General features: G+C 45.9%; 1 protein-coding gene across 1 annotated transcript; it reads right to left on the bottom strand.

The window, feature by feature from the left end:
* Positions 1–1240: 1240 nt before the first annotated feature.
* Znf365 (zinc finger protein 365) lies at positions 1241–25461 on the bottom strand. The gene is made up of 5 exons (XM_059282006.1): positions 25349–25461; positions 22161–22919; positions 11358–11538; positions 4941–4978; positions 1241–4228 (listed from the first exon to the last, which is right to left on the bottom strand). Exons 2-5 carry the CDS (start codon positions 22904–22906, stop codon positions 3967–3969), a joined length of 1227 nt encoding a protein of 408 aa, XP_059137989.1. The 5' UTR covers positions 22907–22919; positions 25349–25461; the 3' UTR covers positions 1241–3966.
* Positions 25462–27320: the final 1859 nt, after the last annotated feature.

Here is a 27320-nt window from a genome sequence, read left to right as displayed (position 1 = left end):
GACCATCATGCTGAGCTAGTGAGTCCTGTAAAGGAATCCAATTTTTAACATTGCCCATCAGTCACTATTTGAGATCTCTCCAAGCTTCATGTTCAGGATTGGACATGCATGCTATCCCTGGAATTCAAGACACTAACTTACATTTTTGAATGCCAGGGGATAATCAAGACTATCATGCTAGTTCTCAAAACAAAAAACAAAAAAAAACCCCAAAAAACAAAAAACGAAAAACAAAAAAAAAACCTGTAACATGGTACACCTACTAACCTAACACTTCTTAAGTATTGAGAACAGAGCAAGGTCATCTCACCAACAGCTATAAGAGACTGACAATTGGAGTTTACTGAGTTCCCACAGTTCCATGCTCCTTAGAAGACCAGTGGTTGCCGGGCGGTGGTGGCGCACGCCTTTAATCCCAGCACTCGGGAGGCAGAGCCAGGCAGATCTCTGTGAGTTCGAGGCCAGCCTGGGCTACCAAGTGAGTTCCAGGAAAGGCGCAAAGCTACACAGAGAAACCCTGTCTTGAAAAATCGAAGAAGAAGAAGAAGAAGAAGAAGGAGGAGGAGGAAGAGGAGGAGGAGGAGAAGGAGAAGGAGAAGAAGAAGACGACCAGTGGTTGAAGGGTTCCTGTCTTTACAACCTGTTCTAAGTACTTTCTGGGCTTTACAGCAAAAATGATGTGTAGCAGACCCAGGCTGGGGTACACTGTGACATCTGTTTATAGTTTTATTTTTTATTTTTTGCTAAGAGTTAAAAAGTTCAGAACTGAGGTGTTGGGGAAATTATTCACAGTCCTAGAGGAAGACAGGGTTTCTCCGTGTAGTTTTGCACCTTTACTGGAACTCACTTTGTAGACCAGGCTGGCCTCGAACTCACAGAGATCCGCCTGCCTCTGCCTCCCGAGTGCTGGGATTAAAGGCGTGCGCAGGTGCCACCCGACCTGATCAGGCTTTTAATGAGGCCCCTTTAATGTGAAAAGATGTAAAAAGACACTGAGATGTAGTACTAGAGGGCAGGCAAATGAACACGCTAGTTTCCCTGCAGGCTGAGAGGTGTCCAAGGTCACAGTGATTATGTCCACAACGAACAGGTTATTTGTGAAGCAAAGTTTTGTTCACTGTTAGTGACGCAGTCAAATTGACTTGCCCAAAAGACTTGACCTAGAATAAACAGACCAACACGTTAGTCAGAAATATAGCTTTATTATCATAATATTTCATAATCTAAAAACTTTCTTTTTTCACCCTGCGAACAGAAATATTCTAACTTTCTATACAGTTGACTGGCCCTGCAGAATACTGGAATACAGCTTCCAAGCAAGCCACACTTACAGTTAAGAATTTGTTCCTAGTTTGGGGGCTGGGGGAGAGGGTGGGGGGAAAGAACAGTTCAACAGATCTTTTCCCCTTACAAAATAAATAATAAAATTCAATTTTTACTTTAGTTAAACCTTGACTATGGTTTCTTAAAAACTTTGGCGATTTATTCAAAAAGTCACTGCCTCAAATTTAAGGTTGATTGATTGCCTCAGGTAACACATAAATGGAACTTGGCCATGATGTGAGTGAATGATCCCTTCTGTGAACCAGCTCCCATACCTCAATAGCAGATTTATGTCTCCAGGAAGTCTGTTGAACTTAATACCTTTCCTTTGTATGGGGGTCAGAATCCAGTTGAAACTTAAAAGATTTTTTTTAATTTAGTAATTAAATCTCAAAACTATTTGTTTTATGTAACGTCTACGGAGTAGATACAACATTATGGTTGCTCTCCAAAGATGACCGTGTGTCACTGTTAAAGAGGGCTGTCATTCCTTCTAGGCATGTTAAACAAACACCCAAAATGAATTACTTTAAAGAAAATGGGAAACCAATCTGACTATACTGTCCTCACAGCCAAGCTGTTGTTGTTGAGCACACACCACAGGACAGGGAGCATGCAGTACCGTCACCACCCAGTCACGTGTCAGTGTGGAGAAAGCTAAAACGCAATCATGATATCAACATCAATAACAAATAACTATAGAGGAGATTGCTGATCCAAATAAACGACAGCAGTACAGTTTTCACAATGTCAGCCTCAACAGTGAGAGCCACAGCTATGGAATTTCCCCAGTTGGTATCTGCCCATACACCACATGGAAGATCTGCCTCCAGAAGCCGGAAGTCGGCGAAGACTCAAACATCAGCCTTTCCCTGAGGATAGGCTCCAAATATCTGAAAATATCCTTTTCAATTGATTGGCTTCCTAAGTCACTGCTTTATTATCTATTTTTAATGTAATGCTCCTCAGATGCGTGCTGCAATAACAATAATTCTACCAGTGTTAATTAGGTTACAGTTTTAATTTTTAAAGTAAAAGAATTTGATTTACAGAAACAAAGCTATACAGTTTTAAAGCCACCCACCACAAACACAGACTTTTTCCATGAATATTTAAAAATAAACTATTAATATGCTCCACATATATATATTGTGTATATGTTATATATGTATATACCTATGGACATTATCCCTGTTTTAAGAAGGATGTCAGCATGTGTACACTCTAGAGATCTGGTGGTATTGTGCAATTCAAGGAAAAAGTTGAAAAATCCTTCTAGAAGAAAATTTAAAGACAGGAGATTCTTGAGAGTTCTTTTATGGGGACAATACCATTTGGGGAGGACAGTGTCAGAGGTCAAATCCCCCATGCATCCTTTTTTTTTCCCTGAAATTACAATAGAATGCACCACACAGTGAACACCCTAGGTGTATGACTGACAGGTAGGTAAGTGTACACTAGTCATAGAAGTAGCAGGAGGTGACGTGAGCTTCCGGGTGGAAAAGGAAGACAGCAAAGAGAAGGGCATGCTTGCTCACGGTTAACAGATAGCAAGCTGGTGGTACTTCCAGGGAAGCAGGAAGTAGCAGAAGGCTGGGCGTCCTTGCAACATGCCCAGGATGTTCCTGGTACACTGAATGTGCCCTCCTCTGGCACATCAAGCACTTGGGCACCACATCAATGATGCTGCTGACCCCAAGGGTTTTAGCAGCTGTCTAGACAGAGGCTGGAAGACAGCTCTGGGGGTGCAACGTGCTTAGCTAAAGGAGGCAGGTGGGGTGCGCCCACATCTGAATGAATATGCTCTGAAGGACCCCAGGTCTGAATCCGACAGACCTAAAAGCCATCTGGCAAAGTGGAAACTAACTGAGGTCTAACTGAACACATCTGGTAAGCCACCCAGGAGATTAAAGTCTTGATTCACCCGAATCCTTAAGGGTAACCAGAGCTTTTATTATAGAGACTTTCAAATGTATCAAAGGGAGTCCAAACACAAACAAACAAGGACAAAAAAAACTTTTATTTCACTGCTCTCACCAGAACTTGACACTCCCAGCTAGGGGTGGTGGCACACACCTGTAACCCCAGCACTCGGGAGGCAGAGGCAGGAGGACTACTGCAAGTTCATAGCCAGCCTGGTGTATGTCAAGTTCCAAGCCAGCCAGGGCTCCATAGCACAGCAAGGCCCTGTCTCAAAACACTAGATATGAATAATACATTTTTTTAAAGTAGAACTTCACAGTCACATTCCTTGCCTCAGAATTCAGAGAGCAGTGGACACCAGAGCCTGGCGTCTTGTGTGGCCCAAGGACTAATGACCACTGCATAGAAGCCCAGAGACCAGGCCAATTATTTTAGAAGTTACAGGTTCATGTTTACCAGAACGATGGGATAAAAGTGCTTCAAGTTTTACTTTCTTATTTCTTATTTTTTGTAATTTGCCTTGCTTGCACCTAAATTTAGGTTGAAATACAATCTTGGTTCACGGAGACCCTCTTTTTAAAACTCTGGTTAATCAGGGTGTCCCTATGTGTTGTGTTCCTGATTCTGCCATGTCTTCCTACAGCAACGTGTCCCAAAGGCCCCTGGAACATCATCCCCCATGCCCCATGCTCATGGTGATGCTTCTGAGCCACCCACACTCTAGATGATATTCACAATTGCTGTAGGCTTCTTCTTAGCCATTTTGGGCCTGAAGTTGCCTTTCCGGCTCAGGCCCAGATTCTCCCCTTTCTTAGCTGGTCTGAAGAACTCTCTCGGAGACTCAGCCTGTTCATGAACGGCCTTGGCAGGCTGCATCCCGGCTCTTTCGTCCTTGGTTTTCTTCAGGTAGCTCCTCCCCTTGAGATGGAAATGGGCCCTCAGCTCTGGGTGGTTACACACAGAATGTGGGTGCCCTCGGCTTCTAGAGGGGTCGAGGAGAGGAACACACAGAGAAAGAGAGGCTTCTTTATACCTTAAAAGAAAAATAACTAACCACTCCTGTCCACCATGGCGACCGTGCTCCCACTGACAGAAGTCACAGATACTGGTATTTCAATTTCCTATGGTTCCTGTGACTGAATGAGTCTAAATCCCAGAGAGATAGTACAAACTCCACTACTAATGAAGAAACAGGCTTAAAGAACATAAATGACCAGCAGAATGCTATACAGACACTCAGCATGGAACTCACCTCTCTTAACACTTTCAGGGACCACTGGGAGACTCAACAAAAGATGTTGTGTATATATTTTAAAGTATGTGATTTATAGAAATAGTGCATATAGAGTAGTAATATACTATATATCACATATATATTATACATATATGTGCATATAACATATATATATATATAAACATTATACATTAGTAAGAAAAATTACAGTAGATAACACCCTAGGAACATCACTCCAGTGTTGCTATAGTATCACTCACTGACCAGCTGCTACCTATTTAAAAGTGGAAAGGGCATGCAGGTAAATGTTCACACAAGCCTTTAAAAAAATCCATGTGTAGATATCTTATCAAACACAATCGGCTTAAAAATCCACTCATGGATATCTTATCAAATGCAATGGGATAGTATACAGTGTAAACATTCTCCAATGGCCCAAGTATAAAAATAACATACTTACAGACATCTGGGCTTCCTATTCAATGAGATGTCTGTGAGCTGATGGGAAATAAATAAGAGAAAACATTAGTTCACTTGAAGGCTGAGTGCGGTTCATGTATGTGTATGCGGGGCGGCAGGGGGAGGGGGGGTGCAGGAATGGAGTATTCAGTGAGGGAGTGCACTTAACCCAGCATGTGCATGCAGCAGCTAGAGAAAGACACTGGATGTCTTCCTAGGTTAATCTCTACCCTATTCTCTCAAGACGATGTTTCTCATTGAACCTGAAGCTTACTGTTTTTATCTAGGCTGGTAGTCAGTAAGTTCCAGGGATCCGCCTGTCTCCTGCACTATCCCCCCTGTGGTAATGGGGTTACATGCACACAGAGCCATGCTCCATTTTTTATGTTGGTCCTGAGGATCTGTATTCAGATCATCATGGTTTCACAGTAAGCACTTTACCTGCTGATTCATCTCCTTGGTTCCTGGACACAGTTTTAAAACTCTATTGTAGACGAATTGCTAAATGGTCTTATTAAATAAAAAAAACCCTGAGCCAGACATTGGGGTTAAAACGTGAGAGATCAGAAGAACAGGAAAAGCCACAAGCCAACTTCACCTTACCAACCCTCCACTTTCAACATGGCAGGGGTAATTCACCACCAGCTCTGGGAGCCATGCTCTCTGCTGACTCTGGGAGGCAGTGGGTCCATGCCTCCATCCAGCACTGTGTAGCCAAAAACCTCTTTTTTTTTTTTTTTTTGTCTGTACTAGCAAAAGCTAAATCCCCATGCAGTGCGCTGCACAGCTTGGAGATGCCACTGTGTCCTGTGGCGGGAATCTGCCATGCTGAACTTGCCATACTGTAGCTCAAGTCCGCACGCCATGGTGTCTCTGTACCTGGGCATCTCTATCTCAGCCCACATAAGACATGAAGCAGAGAGCTGTTCTTAGCTCAATTTTAGAATTTCTTTTTAAGTTCTCTCAAGTTTTAGGTGGAAAGTTGAGCCAACATGTTGGGCAGCCATGTAGTCAAAAGTTTTCCTCTGTCCTGCCCAGTCCCACAGCTGCTCAGACCCAAGTAAACACACAGAGGCTTATATTACTTATAAACTGTATGGCCTAATAGCTCAGGCTTCTTCCTAGCTGTCTCTTTTAAATTAACCCATTTCTATTCATCTATGTTTTGCCACGTGTTCCATGGCTTTACCAGTCTGCTGGCATCTTGCTCCTTGGGCGGCTGGCTGGCATCTCCCCCATTCCACCTTTCTCTTCCTGTCTCTCCCCTTGGATTTCCCACCTGTCTCCAAGCTGCCTTGCCATAGGCCAAAACAGCTTTATTTATGAGCCAATGGGAGCAACACATATTCACAGCATACAGAAAGACACCCCACAGCACTCTGTCTTCTTTAAGACACTGAATGCTCATGAAGGAGGCCTGTAACTAGTTGGTGGCATTACCCAGGGAGCAGTCTATTGCATCTGAGTGAGCACTCTGTGAGCCTCTTCCACACCTGTTCTCAGTTTTCCAAGAAGTTGGTATTAGAATGTCTCAAAAATTTCAAAAATAAATAAATAAATAAATAAATAAATAAATAAATAAATAAATAAAAATAAATAAATAAAAAGCTTCCTGATAAATCTGGGTTGGAAAAAAAAACAAACATGTTTTTACAACCAGGCACAATGTGTCATTATTTCTCAGGATCTGGCTGTATTTGCAGCTGATTTAGTACAGCTGTAGCTAGTCACAAAGTACCAACAGAAAGGAAATGAGCGTCAAATGTTATTTCCTAAATATATCATTGCTAAAACGAGAACATATGAAGACCAACCTCACAAATGTCCCCCAGGCCATCTACCATCGAGATGATGTCCGTTCCTAATAGCCCATGCAATTAAAATATCTGCCTGTGCTTTGTGGCTGGGCTCAGAGTGCCTTCGTTGGCAGCAGAAATTGATGATTATCATATTGTGATCCAGATGTCATCGTTCCCCTTATGGGGAAGCCCAGGGTATTGCCAGCCCTAGGTTCCCAACATCCCTCAAGCAGCTCTCACTAGGATGAAGTCAGGTCAAATCTTTGGGCAGATTCAAAAGGGAGAACGATGAAGAAAATATGGGAGAAAGGCCTCCTTGGAATTTGGACCAAGGGGAATTATAGCATGCTTAGAGGACTTGGTCTCATGTCACTTCAGGCCAACTGCTCCCCTCACTTTCTCAGTGTGATTCTCCAGCAGTTTGTTCCTGATCCCCCTCTGCCCCTCACCCCCTCAGTATGACCCTCCATCAGTGCCCAATGGCCTCTTCAGCTCTACTCCAGAGAGCATCCTAAGCTACCACCTCTGTCCTCCTCGGCTGCTCCCTCCCAGCCACCACCTCTCACCTCCTATCATAAAATCCTCCTAGCATCTCTTGTTCTGATGCTCTTCCATCCTGGAAGCCTTCCCATAGCTTCCCTGTGCACTGGGAATAGATCTAAACTCCTCCTGTGACCCGCAACTCCCTGGCTCTGCCTCCTACCACTCAACCACGCCAAGTCTGTTCCTTCCTAGGCACCCTCACCACAGTGTCCTTGCTTAAAACGTCCTGCTTCTGACTTTCCACAGAGCTGCATCCTCATCTTACTTAGGCCACAGTGCAGCATAGAGCTCTCTCTGTCCATCGCCCCAAAGCATCTCTCCACCCCAAACATCTCAAACATTTATCATCTTCCACTGTCTTTGCGGCAGTTACCACCATGCAAGAAGGTCATTATTATTGATTCGCTCACTGTCCCCTCCACACAAGAGAAAAAGGACCTTGTTTGTCTTGCTCCTGGCATTGCATTGGCACCTCATGAGCACTGTGCCCTCAATAAATACGAGTTAAATGAATTACCGCTAGTCCTCAATTAGCAGCCCAGAGGGAATGATTGCAGTCTTAAAACAAGATTATCCAAGCTGTTTCACAACCCTCTATCTGAGTGGTTCTGAGAATGGTTTTTTGGCAGATGGGATATTAGGTCACTTTGTGTTTGATTTGACAGCTTTTTTTTTTTTTCTAGAGCACAAAGATAAAGTATCTGAGTAAGCATGCTATATTTTTAGAAATCAGCCAGGTGAAAAAGAACACAAATGCTCAAGGGGACTCAGGGAAAGATGCAGAATGCCGCACATTGTTTCGGAAAAAGCACAAAAGGTGAGGGGCAAGAAAGCTCCCCCCTAGCCCCCTCCTGCCCTGCCCCGCCCAGGAAGATGCAATGCTAATAGTCACTTTCTGGAAGAGGCAACCCACCTAGCACGCTAAGGATGGCCCTTCTCTCTGGAGTGCATCTAGGGGAGAGGGAAGAGAAGTGGGTAGCCAGAGAGAAAAGTGGATCCACAGTGTGCGGCCTGTAATGAGGGGTGGGGGGGGCAATTTTCTGAATCACTCCGGAGGAGGAAGAGGGACATGGAGGTGCTAGCAGGAAGAGGTGAGATGTGAGAGAGTCAGGCAGAGGTGAGATGTGAGAGAGTCAGGCGGAGGTGAGATGTGAGAGAGTCAGGTGGAGTGTCTGCTTGTTCTGTGTGTCTCAGAGTAAAGTAACTATTCTGGGTGACTCCAGAAGCCTGGGTCAGATGGGTGCTCTGTAACACACTAAGCTGTGCCAAATATGTGGTTCAGAGTTCTCCTTCCTAAAAGGATCCAAGTTATTCTATCTCCATTGCTGTTTCGCCTTTGTTACGGGGTCTGCACTTGACACTACCAGTGGCCTGCTGCTAAGGCCAGGCCGTGGTTCTGGTGCTGCCACGAAAGGCAGTTCTAACTAAGTATCTTTCGTTCTACTAAAACTCAAGATTCAAAGTCTAGGGTGAAAACTTGTAAGCTCGGAGAGTAAGAATAGCCACTGGCTAACTTTGACTCTTTGCTGGTGTCCCCGGAAGCCACTCCCTTCCACTCCACCCTAACTACAAAAAAAAAAAAAAAAAAAAAAGACACTAAGCTCCTCCCTGCTACTTCCTGTCAACCAGTTGCTAACTCCACCTCTCTGAGCCCTGGTTAATTGTATTGAATTAATGCAAATGCAACACATCTTTACATAGTTAACAAAAGCAGTAGAAAAAAATGTAGCACACCTTCACATAGTTAAAGTCATAGTCCACAGCATACACAAATGTAACACATTTTTGCCCAGTTAAAAAAATAATATCCCACAACACTCCATAGTCGCAGAGAGTGTGGGAGAGCAGACATAGCTCTCTTACTATATCAAAGGCATGGCTCCTCATTTTCAGGTAGGAGTGGATGCATATGGCTATAATAAGAGACAGAGAGACAGAGAGACAGAGAGACAGAGACTGAGACAGAGAGAGAGAGAGAGAGAGAGAGAGAGAGAGAGAGAGAGAGAGAGAGAGAGAGAGAGAGAACCCATTGTAGGGTCTGCAGACTGCCCAACTTGACCCAAGGAAAAGTTAAGGAAGATACAAAGAGGAGAAACTACCAATTCATGGGCCTAATCCCTTCTGAAATCACTCCTTACTCTGGGTCTTTCCAAGGCCAGACCTCCAACCTACAACAATTAGGCCATTCCTCTCACTACAGCCTGATCATGCTAGTCACACCGCTCTCATATCTAAATTGTTCATTCCAATCTCAACTGCACTTAACAGCATTTGAATCAGCCAAAGCTTCCTTAGGTTGAGCCAGCTGGCTTAAGGCAGATCATGTGGTTGAACCCTAAAAGAGACCAACATAAATACTTAATTTCCTACCATGTATGAATGAATTTGTTTGTGTACATTGTGTAAATATATATTTACGTGTATATTATGTGAATTTGCGCATGTTTACGTGTGTATATATCTGTGTAAGTATACATATGCTGCATGTGCACATACAGTTTTGCATATGTGTATCTGACCAGAAGACGAATATTATTCAATTTTTTATCATAAGATTAAATATATATGAAATAATTAGTGCTATGACTCTCAAAAGACTCAACTTTGAAGCTGGGAAAATAGGCTAAGCAAAGGGCATGAGCATAGAAAAGTAAAAAGAGGAGGCACTTATGGCTTCCATGCTTCCTTCCTGCCTTCGACTGCGTTCTCTTTTAAGACACCTCTGGTAGAGCGCAGGGTTTTTCACACATGGATGTGCTTGGCGTAATTTATCCACCTACATACCCAAAATCTTAATGCTGCATTACAGCTTCAGGACTCTGAACCATCACGGGTGAACTGGTAACTTAAGAGGCCAAAACGGCTTGGAGAGCACTGGCCCCACTGACTTCGTTTTCTAGAAGAGTTACAGGTCCAGGAAGGCAAACTGTCTTGGCTCAGTAAGAAGCAAGTGAAGAGTGTTCCAGAAGCCAAGCCTTTTCACCTCACCTCTGGGCTCCATGACCACAGGCCACAGCCCTTTTGTGAGAGGGAATGATGTGAGAAGGTGGACAAGAGGGTTCAGGGTGTCCCTCCAGCTGCTGCTAGTCAAGAGAGAACATACTATAACTAGATAGAACATTCTCAGGATTTTCCTAGAAGAAAAGAGAGGAGTCAGCTTGGGGAGTGATGGTTCTGTCTCAGGGGGATTACACAGAATACACAGGCATCCCCACCTGGGAAAGAAAAGACAGGGCATACCAGCAGGGTTGATTTGAGTATAGTGCTGAAATCTCACATACACTTCCTTCCTTAGTCTACTACTGGCCTTGGGGGAGAGGGGGGAAATCTGGTTTTATATTTTATTTTTTTAATTTAATTTAATTTAATTTATCTCTCCACTCTTCTAAGGTTGAACTGTACATCAGGCAGATCTGACCATCCACTCACCCTGCCTGGAGAGTGATCAGACATCTTATTGCCCTTCAGAAGCCAGGAGTCTTGATCCAGCCTCTTAACAACACCTAGATCCCTAAACACCCACGGGGACTTCATTTCGGCTGGTAGCAGGCGGCCTAAGCCTCTGAAAGCCTTGTGTGAAATAGTATACCAAAACCTATCACCTGCCAGGGATTCTTTTTGAATAGCCACTCAAACTTTTCCCTGTGAGCACTGCTGAAGAGCATTTTCCTCCCTTGTAAAGAAAGCCAAGTGTATATGGCTGGATCTTGCTTTCTTGAAATGATAATCCTCAGAATATTATCCAAGTTTCAAACCTGGGTGCCTCCAGTCTACCTGAAAATGAAGACTGGAACTCAGATATTTCCAACTTGGTTATTTTACAAGCATAAAAAAATACGTCTACCGATTCAGCTTGGAATAGAGGTCAAAGAGGAGCAGGTAAGTGTGGACCCCAGACTTAGCTTCCTCCCTGGAGCCTCGGTACCATGGCTAGACAGAGGTTCGGCCTGGTCCGGGACTTGAAATGCGACCTAGGAAACCTCCATGAGTCACACAGCTCCCTTCTCTTCTGTCCTAGCTCTGTCTAGATCCATTCCCGCTGGACTCGGGCTGGAGGCGGGTTGGGTTGGACTCACCACATGCTCCGTAGTGTCACGGCTGAAGCCCGAAGCCTGCTGGCTTTGATAGTACTCCAACTGCTTTTCCGCCAACTCTACCCGTTGAAGCAGATTCTCAATGAAGTCGTGGAGCCTTGCTTTTCCTTGAACTTCCTTCTCGGCAGCTGCTTCCAGGAAATGGTTGAATGTGACAACTTCTCTGGAAGGACCAAACACAAAGAGACACTGAAAGTCACTCCCTTCCTCATTGCATCCTGACAGACACCTCCAGTGCCTCAGCTGTGACGGCCATGACCCAAAGGGATAAGATTCCATGTTGACGGAGGGAGGCAGTCACCATTGAATGTAGAAATACACGCGTGTGTCAGGAGGTAAGTTAACAACATTGAAACCAGGTCCAAAGCGACAAAGCTGACTCAGAGGGGGCAGTGTTTCAGAAAACAAAGTCAAGATCAACCCTGTAGATGGAGATGACTGAAGGAAGTCCCAGGGAAGGAGTCACAGAGACACCTGGGAATCGTAAACCAGATACATGCAGATGGATCTGAGCCAGTGCCAGGATGTACGTGCGCCTAGAGGAAGGAGCTGGGAGGCTCATAGGTCACCGTGAAGATCCCAGACTCGGGAAAAAATGATATGAGAGACCACTGGACACCACTGAGAACCACACCTTCATTTCCCTGAGGAATGGTAGGGGATGTCTGGAGAAGGAGGAATGAAGGTTAGTGCCATCCTAGCAAGCGCAGAGCCCTAGGTTTGATCCCTGGAACCACATAAAACTGGGCACAGTGGTGCATGTCATTAAGCCCAGCCTTTGAGAGCTGGAGGAAGGAAGATTAGAAGTTCAAGGTCATCCTCAGCTACCCAGTGAGTTCGGGGGCCAGCCTGGACTACATGATACTCTGCCTCAAAAACAAAACAACAAAAGGCAGGAGGTGGGGGGAGGGGTTACTGTATTCCATTTATAACTTCTTTAGTAATTACACGCCAAACCATTAAACACTTAATAAAGGTACCAAACGGAACAATTGATCTCAATGTAAAAGAACGAAATGTTTATGATCTGGCTTCCGATTCCACAACACAGTTACTCTTTCAGAAACTACCTGTTGTTGTTACGTTCTGACATAGTATCATCTGTGGTTGTCTGCAAAGATTAAAATACCCCTCAGCCATCTCACAAGGTCCCTGTGTGATTCCACACTTCTTCCATCGATCTTCACCCCAACAATACATGTGTACCAAACTGAATGTAGAACTACTAAAGTCTAGCTGTGCACGGAGAAGTGAGATAGGAAAAGTTTTCGTAGGGTGGGGAAGAGAGTTTACAGCAGGAGCTAGCAACCCGAGTTTGGTGTCCAGAACCCACAAAGAAAGGAGAATCCCAGCTCCCAAAAGTTGTCCTTTGACCTCCACGCCCCCAGCCACGCTCACCCACACACCCAATAATAATGAATAAAACTTTAAAAGTCAACAGTATTCGTGAAACACTTAAAACAATGTCCCACTTCTTACTAAATTGTTTTGAGGGCAATAGTTATTTTTCCTAAAACCTGTGGTTTGTGCTAACAGTTCATACATTTTTGTGCGGTGGCTGAGGCAGATGTTACACACGGTAGATCCTGAAATAGCCCAAGACAAGGGTTTATGGCTAAAAAGAAGAACAGGTCGCAATCCCACAGAACAGTGGAGCTAGTTCATGGTTTGAACTCGGGTTCTTGCCTGCTGACTCAGAACACTGTGAGGCTCTGGAAGGCCAGATGCAAAGATAAGGGCCGACCTTAATGGAATTCAGTCAGGATATGGGGGGGAAAACCCTTTAACCACTCCTAAGTCACTTCCTGTCCATTTGCTGACTCATCACTTACTTTAAAAAAAAAAAAAAAGAAGAGCCAACTACTATTAAATCCAAGATTTTATGGAAAAAATGCCTATTCAAAGTAACATTTGACTCTGAAAGGGGAAAATGTAAGAAACTGACATTGAAGCTCATTTCTATGCAGTGTTTTGCAGCCCTGGGATTCTGATACTGCCCCAGGACTCGAGGGCATTTTGAAATCCACAGAGCTGAAAAAGGCACAGAGGGAAAGCCCTTTCTGTGTGGCCAGAACTTCAGTGAGAAAAAGAATGCTTACTCATGCATTCACATTTATAGGACGGCCATAAACTCTGCAACCTGGATAACATTACCTTTATTTATTACTGTTATTTATTTATTTGTTTGTTTGTTTATTGTGTGAGTGTGTGTGTGTGTGTGTGTGTGTGTGTGTGTGTACTGTCACAAGCATACACGCACATGCTACAGTGCACATGTGGAGGTCAGAAGACAACCCACAGAAGTGAGTTCTCTCTTCCTACCACATGGATTTTGGGGTTCAAACTCAGGTAGGTCTGCAGGCTCGGTAACAAACACCTTTCACTTGCTGAGTCATCTCACCAACCCATTATAATCACGCTTTTAGAGACTGAAGCCCCGCACCACCACCACCACCACCACGACTTCTTTGGAGAGGCGTTAAAGGCAGCTAACCTTGGAAAAATCCAAATGCACTGTCATGGGATCTGCACACCTAGAGGCAAATTCTGAAAGTGACAGAGGTGGTGAGGAATGGCTCAGTGAGTAAAAACAGCTGCGTGTGGTGGCTCCCACTTAGAATCCCAGCACCCACCGGGGAGGCGGAGACAGACAGAGACAAGTGGATCTATAGGGACTCATTGGCCTGCCACCCAAGCCTACTTAGTTAGCCCAAGACCAATGAGAGACTGTCACAAAAAACAAGGTGGACGGCACCTGAGGAACTGCACCCAAGGTTAACTTCTAGCTTTCACACACACACACACACACACACACACACACACACACACACACACACACGGGGTTGGGGGGACTGACAGAACTGAACATTAATATATTATGATATTCACAATTTGCATTGAGCTACACATTATTAAGGAGGGGGCAATATATGGCCCCCTATCACCTAGCTTGCTATTCAAAACCATGTCTTATCTTTCTGACTTCCTTCTTTCCAGCACCCAGGTAGAGTCTTACCTTCTCACATACTGTTCTCTCTGCCAGACTCTCTCCCTAGTCCCCTGTCTTAATGCTTTCCCTGGAGAAACCATTCCCAGACACATCCCCGTGTAGTGACGGATGGCTATGTATTCCCACAGACCCTTGACCCTGTCAGGGCACGCCCCACAGGAGACCAGTTGTGTGACTTAACCATTTCATCATAAAATCATGAGTAGGGGGAGAATATTAGTTACTTGCCTTGCTATGAGAAAAAAAAAATGTTACAAAAAGCACCTTAATAAAGAAAACGCTTATTTTGGCTCACAGACCCAGAGGGTGCCATCCTTTAGTGGGGAACTCACTGTGTCAGGAGCCTGATAAAACTGGTACACCGGCATCCACAGTTAGGAAGCACAGAGGGACACATGCTGGTCCTCAGCTCACTTTCTCCTTTTGATTCAGCCCAGGACCCCAGCCTACAGAACACTACTGCCCACATTTGGATCTTTCCACTCAACTACCTTAATTGAGCTAATCCCTCACAGATGTGCCCAGAGATTTGTTTCCATGGTGATTCTAAATCCCATCAAGTCAACCATCAAGATTAACCATCGGGGCACTGTGTGTAGTCCACGGGAGTCCAGGAGATAACAGAGACCTAACACATTTCCTAATGGTGTACAAATGTACAAGCACAGCTCTAGCTGAGCATCACAACCAACAGAAAGACCCTACATTTCTTTTGTTCTTTTCCAGATCAGTCTTGGGGCATAAGTTGATGAATAAACCATAGACACCTCCTACAGGAATAAGGTGGGATCTACAACGGGTGCCTGCCGTCTACTCTTAAAAATTACTTTCACACCAGCTGGCTTCCCTTTCCCACAGGAAGACTCGATCAAGTTACTTAAATTTCATTTTTACATTACTGATTTATGAACCTCTTCAGGGGTATATGAAACGATAAAAATACCTCCAGCTAAAAATAGTCTAACTATTGATCACATAGCACCTCAGATGGCCTGTAACGTCAGCTCTGAGGCAAACTGAGAAGCTAGAGTCAACCCTGCCAAGCACCAGGCGTCTAACCACAAACTTGGAGGCCAGAGTAAGGTCCCATACTCCCCAGGGAGCCACCCAGTCTTGAAACCGGCTTCTCTCTGTGTGTGGCCCTTTGCCTCACCTTTCCCTTTTGGCTTTTTGAAACACAAGTATGCTCTTTATTAAGTTGGGGTTTTTTTGGGGGGGGATGGCAGATTGGGGGAGATAACTCAGTGGGTAGTGTGCCTGCTGCAAGCATGATGATCTGAGTTTGGATCCCCAAAACCCACATAAAAGCTGACTTGGTTGCCGGGCGGTGGTGGCGCACGCCTTTAATCCCAGCACTCGGGAGGCAGAGCCAGGCGGATCTCTGTGAGTTTGAGGCCAGCCTGGGCTACCAAGTGAGTTCCAGGAAAGGCGCAAAGCTACACAGAGAAACTCTGTCTCGAAAAACCAAAAAAAAAAGCTGACTTGGTAGCACATCTTCAACTCCACGGCTGAGCGGAGGAATAGAGACAGATGAATCCCCTAGAGCTCACTGGCCAGTCAGCCTAGCAGGACTGATGAGTTCCAGGTTCAGTGAGAGACCCTGTCTTAAGAGACAAGGTAGAGCACGCTAAAGGAACACACTGGTGGATGGGTTCCCTGGCAGCAAGGACTTCACCTTGCTTATACCACTGTATTACCAGACCCTAGAACAAAACCTGGCACTCGTCAGGCTCTCTTGGAAATAGCCATCTCCTGCAGGGCTCGAGGCTGGAAACACAGCAAATAACAGAAGAGGGAAAGAAAGTCTGTCTGCTTTAGCTGACAGAGCACAGAATGGAAAGCAGAGACGGAATCAGAGGCCCCTCACCCCCGTTCCAGGCTGACAGTGGCAAAGGCCCCACCCTGAGAGCGTGAGGACTTCTGGAGAGCCGAGTTGGAAGCTCTGAGCTGGGTATTCCAGAAACTTAGCATCATGACCCTGCCATGCTACTACCAGGCTCCTGCCTCCAACACCCCCAATGCCAGCTGACTCTGTCTTTATTCACATCAGAAAAATAAATGATGTCACCATAGCAGCCGTCTCAAAATAGCTGAGAATCGAGCTATTCCAAAATGGGCCACGCTTGGGATTATATAAGTCCTGATGCTTTGGATAAATCTCACATCGTCAGAAGTCTAGCAAGGACACAGCGAACCGCAGCAGGGAGACGGGGCAACTGGGTTTCACACTCAGCTCTGTTAGGGGATCTGTTCCTAGGCAAGTCACTTCCTGGCTCTCAGCCTTTTTTTTTTTCTTTAACTGAAAAACAAAACAAAACAAACAAACAAAAAAACCACACGCAAACAAAAAAACCGTGTCCCTCTGAAGGAAGCACAGGGCACCTCCCAGTTTCAAAATCACCAACCACAGGGTGCATTTAGGGACTCTCTGGCCCCCTCCCACCGCAGCAAAAGCACCCGTCCTCTTCCTTCCCTTCCCTTCACACTCTCTAGGTGGAAGGGTCTACTTTCCAATGCTTAGTAACTTAGAATTGTGGCCTCCGCTCAGGCGCTGAAAGCTAAAGCTGCCCCGTGGTCCAGCATGGTGGCACACACTTGTAATCTCAGCACGAGGAGGATGAAGCTACCAACAAAGCCCTGGGTTTAAAAAAAAAAAAAAGGTCAGAGCGGTGGTAGCACATGTCTTTAATCCCAGCACTTGGGAGGCAGAGGCAGGTGCATCTCTGAGTTCTGGGTTGGAGGCCAACCTGGTCTACAGAGTGAGTTCCAGGACAGCCAAGGCTACACAGAGAAACCCTGTCTTAATGCCCCCTCCCACCCCCCCCAAAAAGGTGGGGGAGGAGACTGAGGCAATGCCTCAGGCAGTACAGTGCTTATTACCTTGCAAACATAAAAGCCTGAATTTGATCCCCAAAATTCACTTTTAGAAAAGAGGGGTATGGTGCCACTTGCTTGTAATGAGGGAGGAGACAGTAGGAGAATCCCTGAGGCTCACTGTCCAGTCTGCCTAACCTTTTTGGCAAGTTCCAGACCAGTAAGGGATATCTTAAAAATAGTACCTGAAGAACAAGAGTAACAGTTGCACACACACACACACACACATACACACACACACACACACACACACACACACACACACACATATCAAAGCCCTGCCCCTGTGTTTGCACAGGATATGATTCTGGGTATGCTTTCTGCTTTCTGCATATACACCTCAGGGAAAAATATGAATCTTATGCTCTCCAGACATCCCTAGCACCACACTGGGCACATCAAAGATAGCCCAGTGGTATGTTCCAAACTTATTGGCTAAAACTATGTTAACAAATTTGGTGTTACTGTGGTACCAAGTAACCACCGGAGGGATTATCTGACTCCATTGTTCTGGTTAGGGATCCCTTACTGCAAGGTGGCCTGGATTGATTTACCTGATTAGAGACAGTGCTACCCGGCAGCTAAGACTGCTTGTCAATAAGTAAACACATCTCTCATCATCGGGGCTTTTAAAGTCACACTGACTCTGTGAGGATGACGAGCAAATTCTTTTTTCAGATTTGCACAGCAGAGCTCATAGATACCCTGCCCAGAGGGAGAAAGGCAATGGTACGAAAGATAACCTACTCAAATCACCTCCTTTGCTAAAGGACTGTGTAACTGCTGCAAACTGAGTTAAGGCAGCCTGGAGGTGACTCCAGGGCTTTGTCTGTTTTGATTTGGAGTGTGCTGTGCCATTGAGACAGCATCTTATTCTGGAGCCCAAGATGACCTGGAACTCATTCTGTTGCTCGGTATTCTAGTTTCCTTTCTGTGGCTGTGATAAAATATTTTGATCAAACAGCAACTTAGGAACCGGTTTATACTGTTTATAATTCCAGGTCACAGTCCATCACTGAGGAGACAGAATGCAAGGCAAAATCCTGAAGGCAGACGTGCTTCCTGTTCTACCCAGCATTGCCCCCCAAACGAGGAACTCAATTCACTGTCAAATAAGCGTGGTGGGAACTAGGAAGGATGCTGCTGGCAGGCATGAAGGTTTGTACTCAGTTATCCTTACATGGTTCTGGTTCACCTACCTAGGGAATGGCATTGCTCACAGTGGGCTAGGACCTCATACAACAATTAACAACCAAGATAATCGCAGAGACACGTCCACAGGCCAGCCTGGTTTAGGCAATCACTCACTTGAGACTCTTTCTGAGATAATTCTAGGGTGTGTCAAGTTGACAGTTAAAGCTAACCAGGGCACCCAATCTGACCTTGAATTTTAGAGGCAATCCTTGGCCTCAGCCTTCTGAGGGCTATGATTACAGGGATGTAGTACCATGTCCAGCTGTCCCTGAAGCTATTCATTTCAGTTTCAATGAAAGGTATTTTTAAAGCTAATTACATTTGCTTTTTTTTTTTATGCATTTGTTTGTCTTGACCAAATCTGCTCTCTGGATTATAAAGTTTACCCAGACTTAAGTGTATTTGAAATGGGACAGTAACAACCTATATTTGCTCAGAAATGAACTTTAAGCCTTGACCCTGGATCCTGGAGAGGCTCTATTTATTAGGAATTATCTACAAGTTTCCTTGGCTGAAGAGGGGTCTTTCCTACCAGAAATGCCATGTCTCTGGGAGGTATAGTCCTCTGAGAAAATGGTAATATGGGAAGGGACCCCACCAGGCAAACATAATCAAACCAACTGAGTTGGGATACACTGATGTGGCTGATGAGCAGCTGTCTCTGTGTCCCATTCAGATGGCAGAGTGGGGGGCAGGGCAGGGGCCAGGCTCTGCAGATACTGAGGGACAGAGGGGGATCTCTTTGTCTTTGTTACACTCAGACCAAGAGACTCAGTGTCCCTAGGAACAAGACCCTTTCAGTTCCAACTCATGTACAGAGAACGTGTTTATTTAAGGCGTGAATACAGAAACTAGTAAGATGGCCTCAAAGGGAGTTGAGAAAAATGGTGACTTTATATTTCCAAGTTTAAGGCAATTTCTCTATATTTTTATTCCATGTGTTTTACTTTTAAACTAAATGTTCCTTTTCCCCCCTGTCATCCCAAACATGACATATTAAAAAGTGGTGATACCCAGGCTGTATAGCTTCGTGGTCATGTGCATGTTTAGCAAATGTGAGTCTCTGGCATCAATTCCAGACAATAAATAAATGCCAGATTAGAACTCACACAAATGTGAACAAAGATGTAATGAGAAATTAGCTGGACTAGGACATTTAATTCTAGGAAAATGGTGCATTCAGTAGCGCTTTGGTTAAGACAACAACAATATAGCCATATCAAGGGGTATCATGCCATCGTCCACAGGAATGGCAGGACTCTGTCTGCTGAACAAAAGACACCAAAGAGGCATGCCAGTGAAAGCACAAACAGATGTGAGGTCCAGGGGTGTGGCAGTACGTGTCAAGATTCCATTTGGAGGAACATTAAGGAGTGTGTGCCTTGGTTGTGTGCACACGACATAGGCCTGGAAGGAGGTTTATAAAACTTTGCAGTGTTTTTGCCTGAGGGTGGGTTGGGGTGGGCATGGAGAGGAGAGAGAACACATACTCCATCCACACACACACATCTGGTGGGATGTTTTGTTCCACAAGCCTCTGTTCAGGTGGCAGTTCTGGATAAATAGAAACTGCCACTATCTATCCACCGACAGGGTGCTTGTACTTACTAATTAACTAATTAATTAAATAATGTTGAGAAAGGGTCTCAAGAAGCCTAGGCTGGCCTTCAATTCCCAACGGAGCTGAGAATGACTTTGAACTCCTGATCTTCCTCCCTTTCCTTCCCGAGAGCTGGACTATAGGATTACAGGTGTGTACCACCATGGAGTTTTATGAGTGTTGGCAATTGAACCCAAGGCTTTGTGCATGCTAGGCAAACATCCTACCAAATAAGTACATTCCTAGCCATTAATCTACTCTCTGGAAGAATAAGTCACTGGTTGAGCCCACCATCTCAAATGAAAGTGAATCCTTGACAATAACAGACATCTGACCACATGAACCACCTTCCATTAGCCATCTTTCTGCAGTCTATGCAGCCCCTACCCCTAAACTGGCATCCGTTATTATTTGTACTATGAGCAAATTATAAAATATGAAAAAACAAACATCAAATGCATTCATCTGTGGCCCTTTTGATTTACTGCTACTAAATCAAACGAAAGTATCAGGAAGTTAGCCCAGGCTTTACTCTTACAGCATCCCCATCTGCCATCTCACAGTATTGCAGGGGGGTAGGTCTTCTGGGCCACCCCTGTGGATCCAAACACCCACTTCCTCCCAGGAAGCACCAGAGGCCAAAACACCACAACAAAAATGATGTAGCCGTTAGAGATGACTTTTCCTAAGAACAAAGAAAGTCCTATGGATGCTCAAGCTTGATCATCAACTGGATGTGATTTAGAATCATCATAAAACACATTTCATGGTACATCTAGGAAGCTATTTCCAGAGAGGTCTAACTAAGTTGCTATCCTGGTTTCCTCCCTGCTGCTATGATTTAAAAAAAGAAAAGTGTAACTTAAGGGAGAAAGGATTTATGCAGATCACAATCCCAGTTCATAGTCCATCATAACAAGAAAGTCAGTGCGGCAGGAACTTGAAGCAGCTAGTCATATCCACAGTCAAGAGCAGAGAGAAAATGAAAACATGCATGCCTACTTGTGCTCAGCCCCCCCTGCACTTAATACATACAGTCTGGGTGCAATGCCCCGCTTAGGGAATGCCCCGCTTAGGGAATGGAGCCACCCACAGTGGGTGAGATTCTCCCACGTCAATTAATATAACTAAGACAACCCCCTACAGACATGCCCACCAGTCAACCTCATGGAGACTCTGTTTCCAGATGATTTTAAATTGTGGCCAGTTGACAATTACAATTAATCACAGTCAAGAAGAAACCAGCTAATTAACTAGAGTAACATAATCTCATGGGCTGAGTCCAGGACTGAATAAAAAGGAGAAAACCAACTGAACATCTGCACTCATCTCTCTCTGCTTCCTGACTATATATGCAGTGTAACCAGCTCCCTCATATTCTTTCCACCATGATTTCCCTGCCATGATGAACTCTGACCTCGAACTGTGAGCCACGCTAAACCCTCCCTTCCTTAAATCACTTTTGTTGGGCACTTTGTCACAGCAGCGTGTGAAGTGACTAATACAATAGCTGATTGAAAGTCATCCTAACTACATAATTTTTAAAATGTCTACGGTGATTAAACGGTACCTGGGCATCTCTTCAATGAGGGCATCTCTTCAATGAAAGCCTAAATATTTAGAGATAGCAAATGAAGCTCTCTTGACTATAGTTTCTCTGGACATTTTAGTTACTGTAATTTAAGAAAGAAAAGGATCAGGGGCAAAAAAGCCAAAAGTATTCGTACTTGGGATATATTTTATATTAGAAGGAGACATCATCTCATGTTCTTGACTATATAATCTACACACCCTGGCAGACCCTTGCCCATGGTGGGCAGGCTTATAGACAGGCTGTGTTAGCATTCTGTCTAACGCCAGCCATGGAAGAGTTTCCAAGGTAACCAGGAGTTAGCTATTAACTAGATCAATGATGCCAGGTTGGCCACCATATCCAAGGAAGGTGAATAATAGCAAAGATTCCTGCCTCCTGGCACTATTGAACCAGTGAGGAATGTAGCCAAGACATGCGCACATGACACACAACCATGAACATCTGCTTGTGACTTGGCGGGGAGGGGGTGTTCCCCAAGCAGGGGTTAGCATCCAGTTTCAGCATCCCACTTACTCCTCCTTCCTCAGGAGCTCCTCCTCAGATTCCGTCAGTCGCTGCTTCAGCACAGCGATCATTTCCACGGCCACATCCACCTGCCTGTTCAGGGCCCGTTCTCGCCTCTGAACTTCCTGCTTCTTCTGAGTCAGCTGCACAAAGGCTGCCCGGACTTCCAACAGTTCGGCGGTTTTCTGGGCCAGCTCTTTGGTGAGTTTATCGATTCTCTTCTCGATGGTCCTGTCCACCGCCTCTACCATGCGATTGAACTTCTCTCGGACGTGGGCCTCGAAAGCAGCTTTGGTGTCTGGGGTGGGGAGTCCAGGGCTCGATCGGGGGCCTTCCAGAGAGTCAGCCCGAATGTCCACGGCCGTGTAGGTCTGCACATAGGACACGGGCCTCTCTGCCACCATCTCAAAGGGCTTCGGGTCCTTGGCGTGTCCGTGGGAGATGCTGTACAAGTTAACATAGCTCGGCTTCTGCTTGGTCACCTTTGCGTGACCCCGGAGCAGTTTTCCCTGCTTCGGGAGTTCTGAGGACCTGACTAGCTCCGTGTCTTTGAGAGACGGCAGGAGGCTGCATTTTGTCAGGAGGGTCCTCTCCTCGTAGCTGTGACTGAATTCCAGATGGGCCCTCAAGGACGACAAGCTTCTAAATCGGGTGTGGTCTCCACACCTCGGGCAGCGGAATGGCAGGCACACAGCGACATTCTCCAGCGAGTCCTGCCAACGGTACCGGCTTTCCTCAAAGGTCGTCTGTTGCATCCCTCTGAAAGTCCTGGGAGGGGGAGAAGACACCAGTTGACATGTCTGTCAGAAGCTACTGAAATGACACCACTGACCACCAGGACGTCTGCCCCTCTCCAGAGAGGAGGTGACTCTTTGTTTTTAATTCGCTTTTTAGTATCAGCTAAGGAACTGGTTTCATTGTGGCTCTTTCATGCTTACTTTGTTCTTATTGGTCCTCCCCGCCCCCAATGCCCTCCTATATCCGCCTGCCCTTCCAGATGATTCTCTTTCCTCCCGTCCCATTATCTACCCCTACTTTCAAGTTACATGTTTTCGATTAGCCTTCCCTCTCTTTCCTAGACATGTCCTTTAATCCTTACTTCATGTCTTACACCCACCTAAACACACACACACACACACACACACACACACACACAAACACACACATTAAATTCTAAGACCCTTGCTTCAGAGAAAACGTAATACTCGTCTTCTGAGTCTCGCTTATTTCATTTTGCACAATGCCCAGTCCCTCTCATTTTTCTGCGAATGTCATTACTTTTAATTTTCTTAACAGCTGAATAAAATCCCATTTTGTATTTGTACCGTATTTTCTTTACCCATGCTTACGTTGGTGGGCACCTAAGCTGGTTCCAATGCTTAGCGATTGTGAACAGTGTAGCAATAGACATGGATGAGCAAGTATCTCTGCAGTCGGCTACAGAGTCCTTTGGGGATATGCCCAGGAGTGGGATAGCTGGGCCATATGATATTTCTATTTTTAGTTTCCTGAGAAATCTCCATGCCAATTTCCATAGTGACTACACCAGTTCAGGTTTCTTGGGTTTTAAGCAACTATTGCATATAGCATTTAGAGTTGATTTTTATGTTGAAATTAAAACCTAAACCCTGACGCTAAATGCAGCCACATCCGCCCACCTCTGTGCTGTACAATATCACCGCAGGTGGCATGCAGATGTCAAGACCTGCAGGGGCAGAAACATGTCTAATCCAACTCTAACCTAGCTGAGCGAAGGTGGCTAACACACTTATGTAGATGAAAAGGAAAAACAGAGCAAGGAGATGAAATAATAAGCCCCAGGGAGGGAGGACAGTGGTCCAGAAACAGAACTCGAGTATTTTGCCCTCCTGAATTTGGCATACTACACGGAAATGCGTCCCACATGAATAGGTCTTAAGAGAGCCAGCTTGGCAGTCTTTTCTCAAGTTTGGGGACGATGGATCTAGCTAAGCACAGTGGCTTTAAGCACACCATGAGCTTAAAAAAATTTCAACCTCACATTTTGCTTGGTATTTTTTATTTTTTTGTTTTAAATAGCATCCCCACCCCCCACCCCGTGTGTGTACGTCAGAAGACAACTTGTGTGTATGAGTTCTCTTCTTCCACCATGTGTGTCCTGGAGATTGAACTCAGGTGATCAGGCTTGGTGACACACGCCTTTACCTGCTGAGCCATCTTGTCTGCCCATGACTTTAATATTTGTAATTACTGGCTTGACGACATAAATCAACACAATAATAACAACGATCCAACACCGCTGAAATGTGAAAACCCAAAAAGGTCAAATTATCATTTGATATAGACAGAGCCATGGTCGATAACAGAGAATGTTCTAGGTGGAGCTGCCTTGCCTAGGATGCTGTTTTCAGCACAACTTCTAGAGTGTTGGAACCAGGTGGGCATCAGCCAGCATAACTCCTCCAAAAACAGGAAGTACTTGCTGTCTTTGCAAATTCTTCACCTTTGCCCTAGCAACAGATGACTATACAACCCAGTGTTGCAAGGGGCCCGGTGCTCACTTCCTCCAAGAATGATAATGAGCACCGGGTCCCAGAGAGAAGGAGCTCGGATAGCATCTTAGGGTGAAGAGTCTGTGTTACACCCTCAACTGCACCCAGAAGCTGAGATGGAAATGGTGCCCGGTTGGCTAGGCAGGCACATTTTCCAGGTTACTAAGTCTCTGGACCCTTCCGGTGCTGCGCTGGGATGTTTAACAGGATGCAACTCCTGGCTCAGCCCAGGGCTGAAGAAGCTGGGGAGGGGTGCAGGGATGGATACGAAGAGAGCATTCCAGGGCGGCAATGGGAAGGGAGGCATGTTTGGATGGGGAAGATGGGATAACCACGCACTCCCCCAGCACCAGGCTTCCACCCGCGCAGCGGAAACCCGGGGCACAGGTTAGCAAAAAGGGCTGCGATTTCCTGTGCAGATCTGGGCAAGCTGGGCAAGCTGAGCAAGCTGGGCAAGCTGGACAGCCCCTGCCTGGGGTCCCCTGCTTTCCTAGCCCTCCGCTCTGGCTGGTGATTGCGTGGATTCGTGCTCACGCGAGTTCGTGCAGGTGGCTGCGGGGAAGCCGGCCATTCCGACTCCCCGTGACGCTGCGCAGCCAGGACCAGCACCCCGTGCGTCCGTGGGGCAGGGGGCGCGGGCGCACGGCTCCCGCCGAGCCCACTTACCCGACTTGTTGCTGCCGCTGCAGCCGCCGGTGCTGATGCTGCGGGAGCCGCGCGAGCGGTTTTCAGCAGAGCCGTAAATCAGGCTGAGCCGGGTCGGCTCCCACGCGGGACGAGCGGCGACCGGGGCGGAGCGTGGCGCGGGCGGGACACGGGGGGGGCGCCCGGGGACGCGAGGCTAGAGCTCCCGGCCCCGGGCGGCCACCCCTGGGTCCACCCCATACGGCCTCCTCTGTCGGAGATCCTGGGCCTTTCCCTCAATCCAGCTCAGGATTCCGCTGACATCACGGGGAGGGATCCAGGATGGTCCCCTGGGAGGGAGGCGGGGACGCATGCCAGCCTTGCCCAGCTGAGATGCGTCAGGCCCAGGAAAGTGCTTCCCAGTTACAGGGGCCAGGGAAAGTGGGTGTGAAGATGGAGCCTTGTTGGCCAGCCCCCGCAAAGAGCTGCCAGCAGGAAGGCCCTGGTATTTATGCTAAAACTTCATGCAGGCAACCTGGCAAGGAGGGACCACATGACTACCCTGCTCCAGCCCTGGAAGAAAGTGTCCTGGGGCTAAGTTAAACAGAACTGAAGCTAGTAAATGTGCAGAAGTTAAGAAACGCTTAAATTCAGCACCCCTGAGGTCTCCGTTCTGAGAGGATGCCCCAACACCAGTCTCTTGGTGGAAGGAAGGTTTAACCTCCTGAGAGGTGTCATTTCTTAATTGAAATCTCAGCTTGTTGGGGTGTTGGTGTGTGTGTGTGTGTGTGTGTGTGTGTGTGTGTGTGTGTGTGTGTGTTTGGAGGGGCTTTGAGGGGCTGGAGAGATGGCTCAGCAGTTCAGAGCACACACTCGTCTCATAGAGATCCTACACTGATGAGATCAGCTACTGCTGTCAATATTATTTCATTGGTATTTACTAATAATTTGACAAGAGGGGCCTGCATGCCTGTAAAATTCAGAAAAACAGGACCAGAGAGTCACTCCCACGAAATGGGTGTTGGCCGCTACGCTGGGCCCAGCTCTCTTGGAAAATGTTATTCTTCGCTGAGGTTACCATTTTAGATCACTCTCTGAAGTATGTTTATTCCAACGGTTTATTGAGAGAGAGAGAGAGAGAGAGAGAGAGAGAGAGAGAGAGAGAGAGAGAGAGAGAGAGAGAGAGAGGGAGGGAGAGGGAGGGAGGGAGGGAGGGAGGGAGGGAAGGGAGGGAGGGAGGGAAGGGAGGGAGGGAGGGAAGGGAGGGAGGGAGATCTAGCCTGAGGGTGCACACAAGCGAGAGCCAGGGTGTATGGGTCATTTTAAGCAAGCAGGAAACTCACCCGGGCTGCCTTTGGGGACAGTGTGATCTGGGGACAGAGGGAAGACCAAGGTCTAGGTCTCAGCCCTCTCCCATCATTGAGGCAACTTGTTCCCTTTCTTGGTCCCAAAGTTTCTCCACTTCAAGTGAAAGCCTGGAGATTTTTCTAGGATCTTTTCTCCAATAATGGCATAAATATTATCAAATTCTTCATTAAACTATAATTTATGTATAACAGTACAATTCCCATATTAAAGAGCACAATGGTAGAATGATTTGACATAGTTTTAAACAGAAGCAAAAGGGGAATGCTTTTCAGTTTTAAAAAAAAAAAAATCCAAGAACCATTTTATTTAAAATCACCTCTAAGTAGGTCAATGTGACAGATGTCAGTGACAGGTCACTGCCACTTCATGTTGTGCTAAGGGTCAGTGACGCTAAAATAAAGCCGACTTCCACAACCCCTGCCTCAAGAGAACAATGCATGCTGGGTCTTTCAGAATGCATATATGGTTCTTGCTCCTTCAATACACAGAAAGTTGAATTCACAAATCCACAATGGAGAAAAAAACCTATGACACAGTTGAAACTTCAAAAACAAAAACAAAACCATTTTATATGCTCTTTCATGACTTATGTCCTTCTGTCTGTGTTCCATCCTTCCTAATTGCCCAGGACTTCCCTCTCTTGGTC

This window comes from Peromyscus eremicus, chromosome 16_21, assembly GCF_949786415.1.
Source record: "Peromyscus eremicus chromosome 16_21, PerEre_H2_v1, whole genome shotgun sequence".
In the NCBI taxonomy this organism is placed as follows: Eukaryota; Metazoa; Chordata; class Mammalia; order Rodentia; family Cricetidae; genus Peromyscus; species Peromyscus eremicus.
This window is presented reverse-complemented; position numbering and strand designations above follow the sequence as displayed.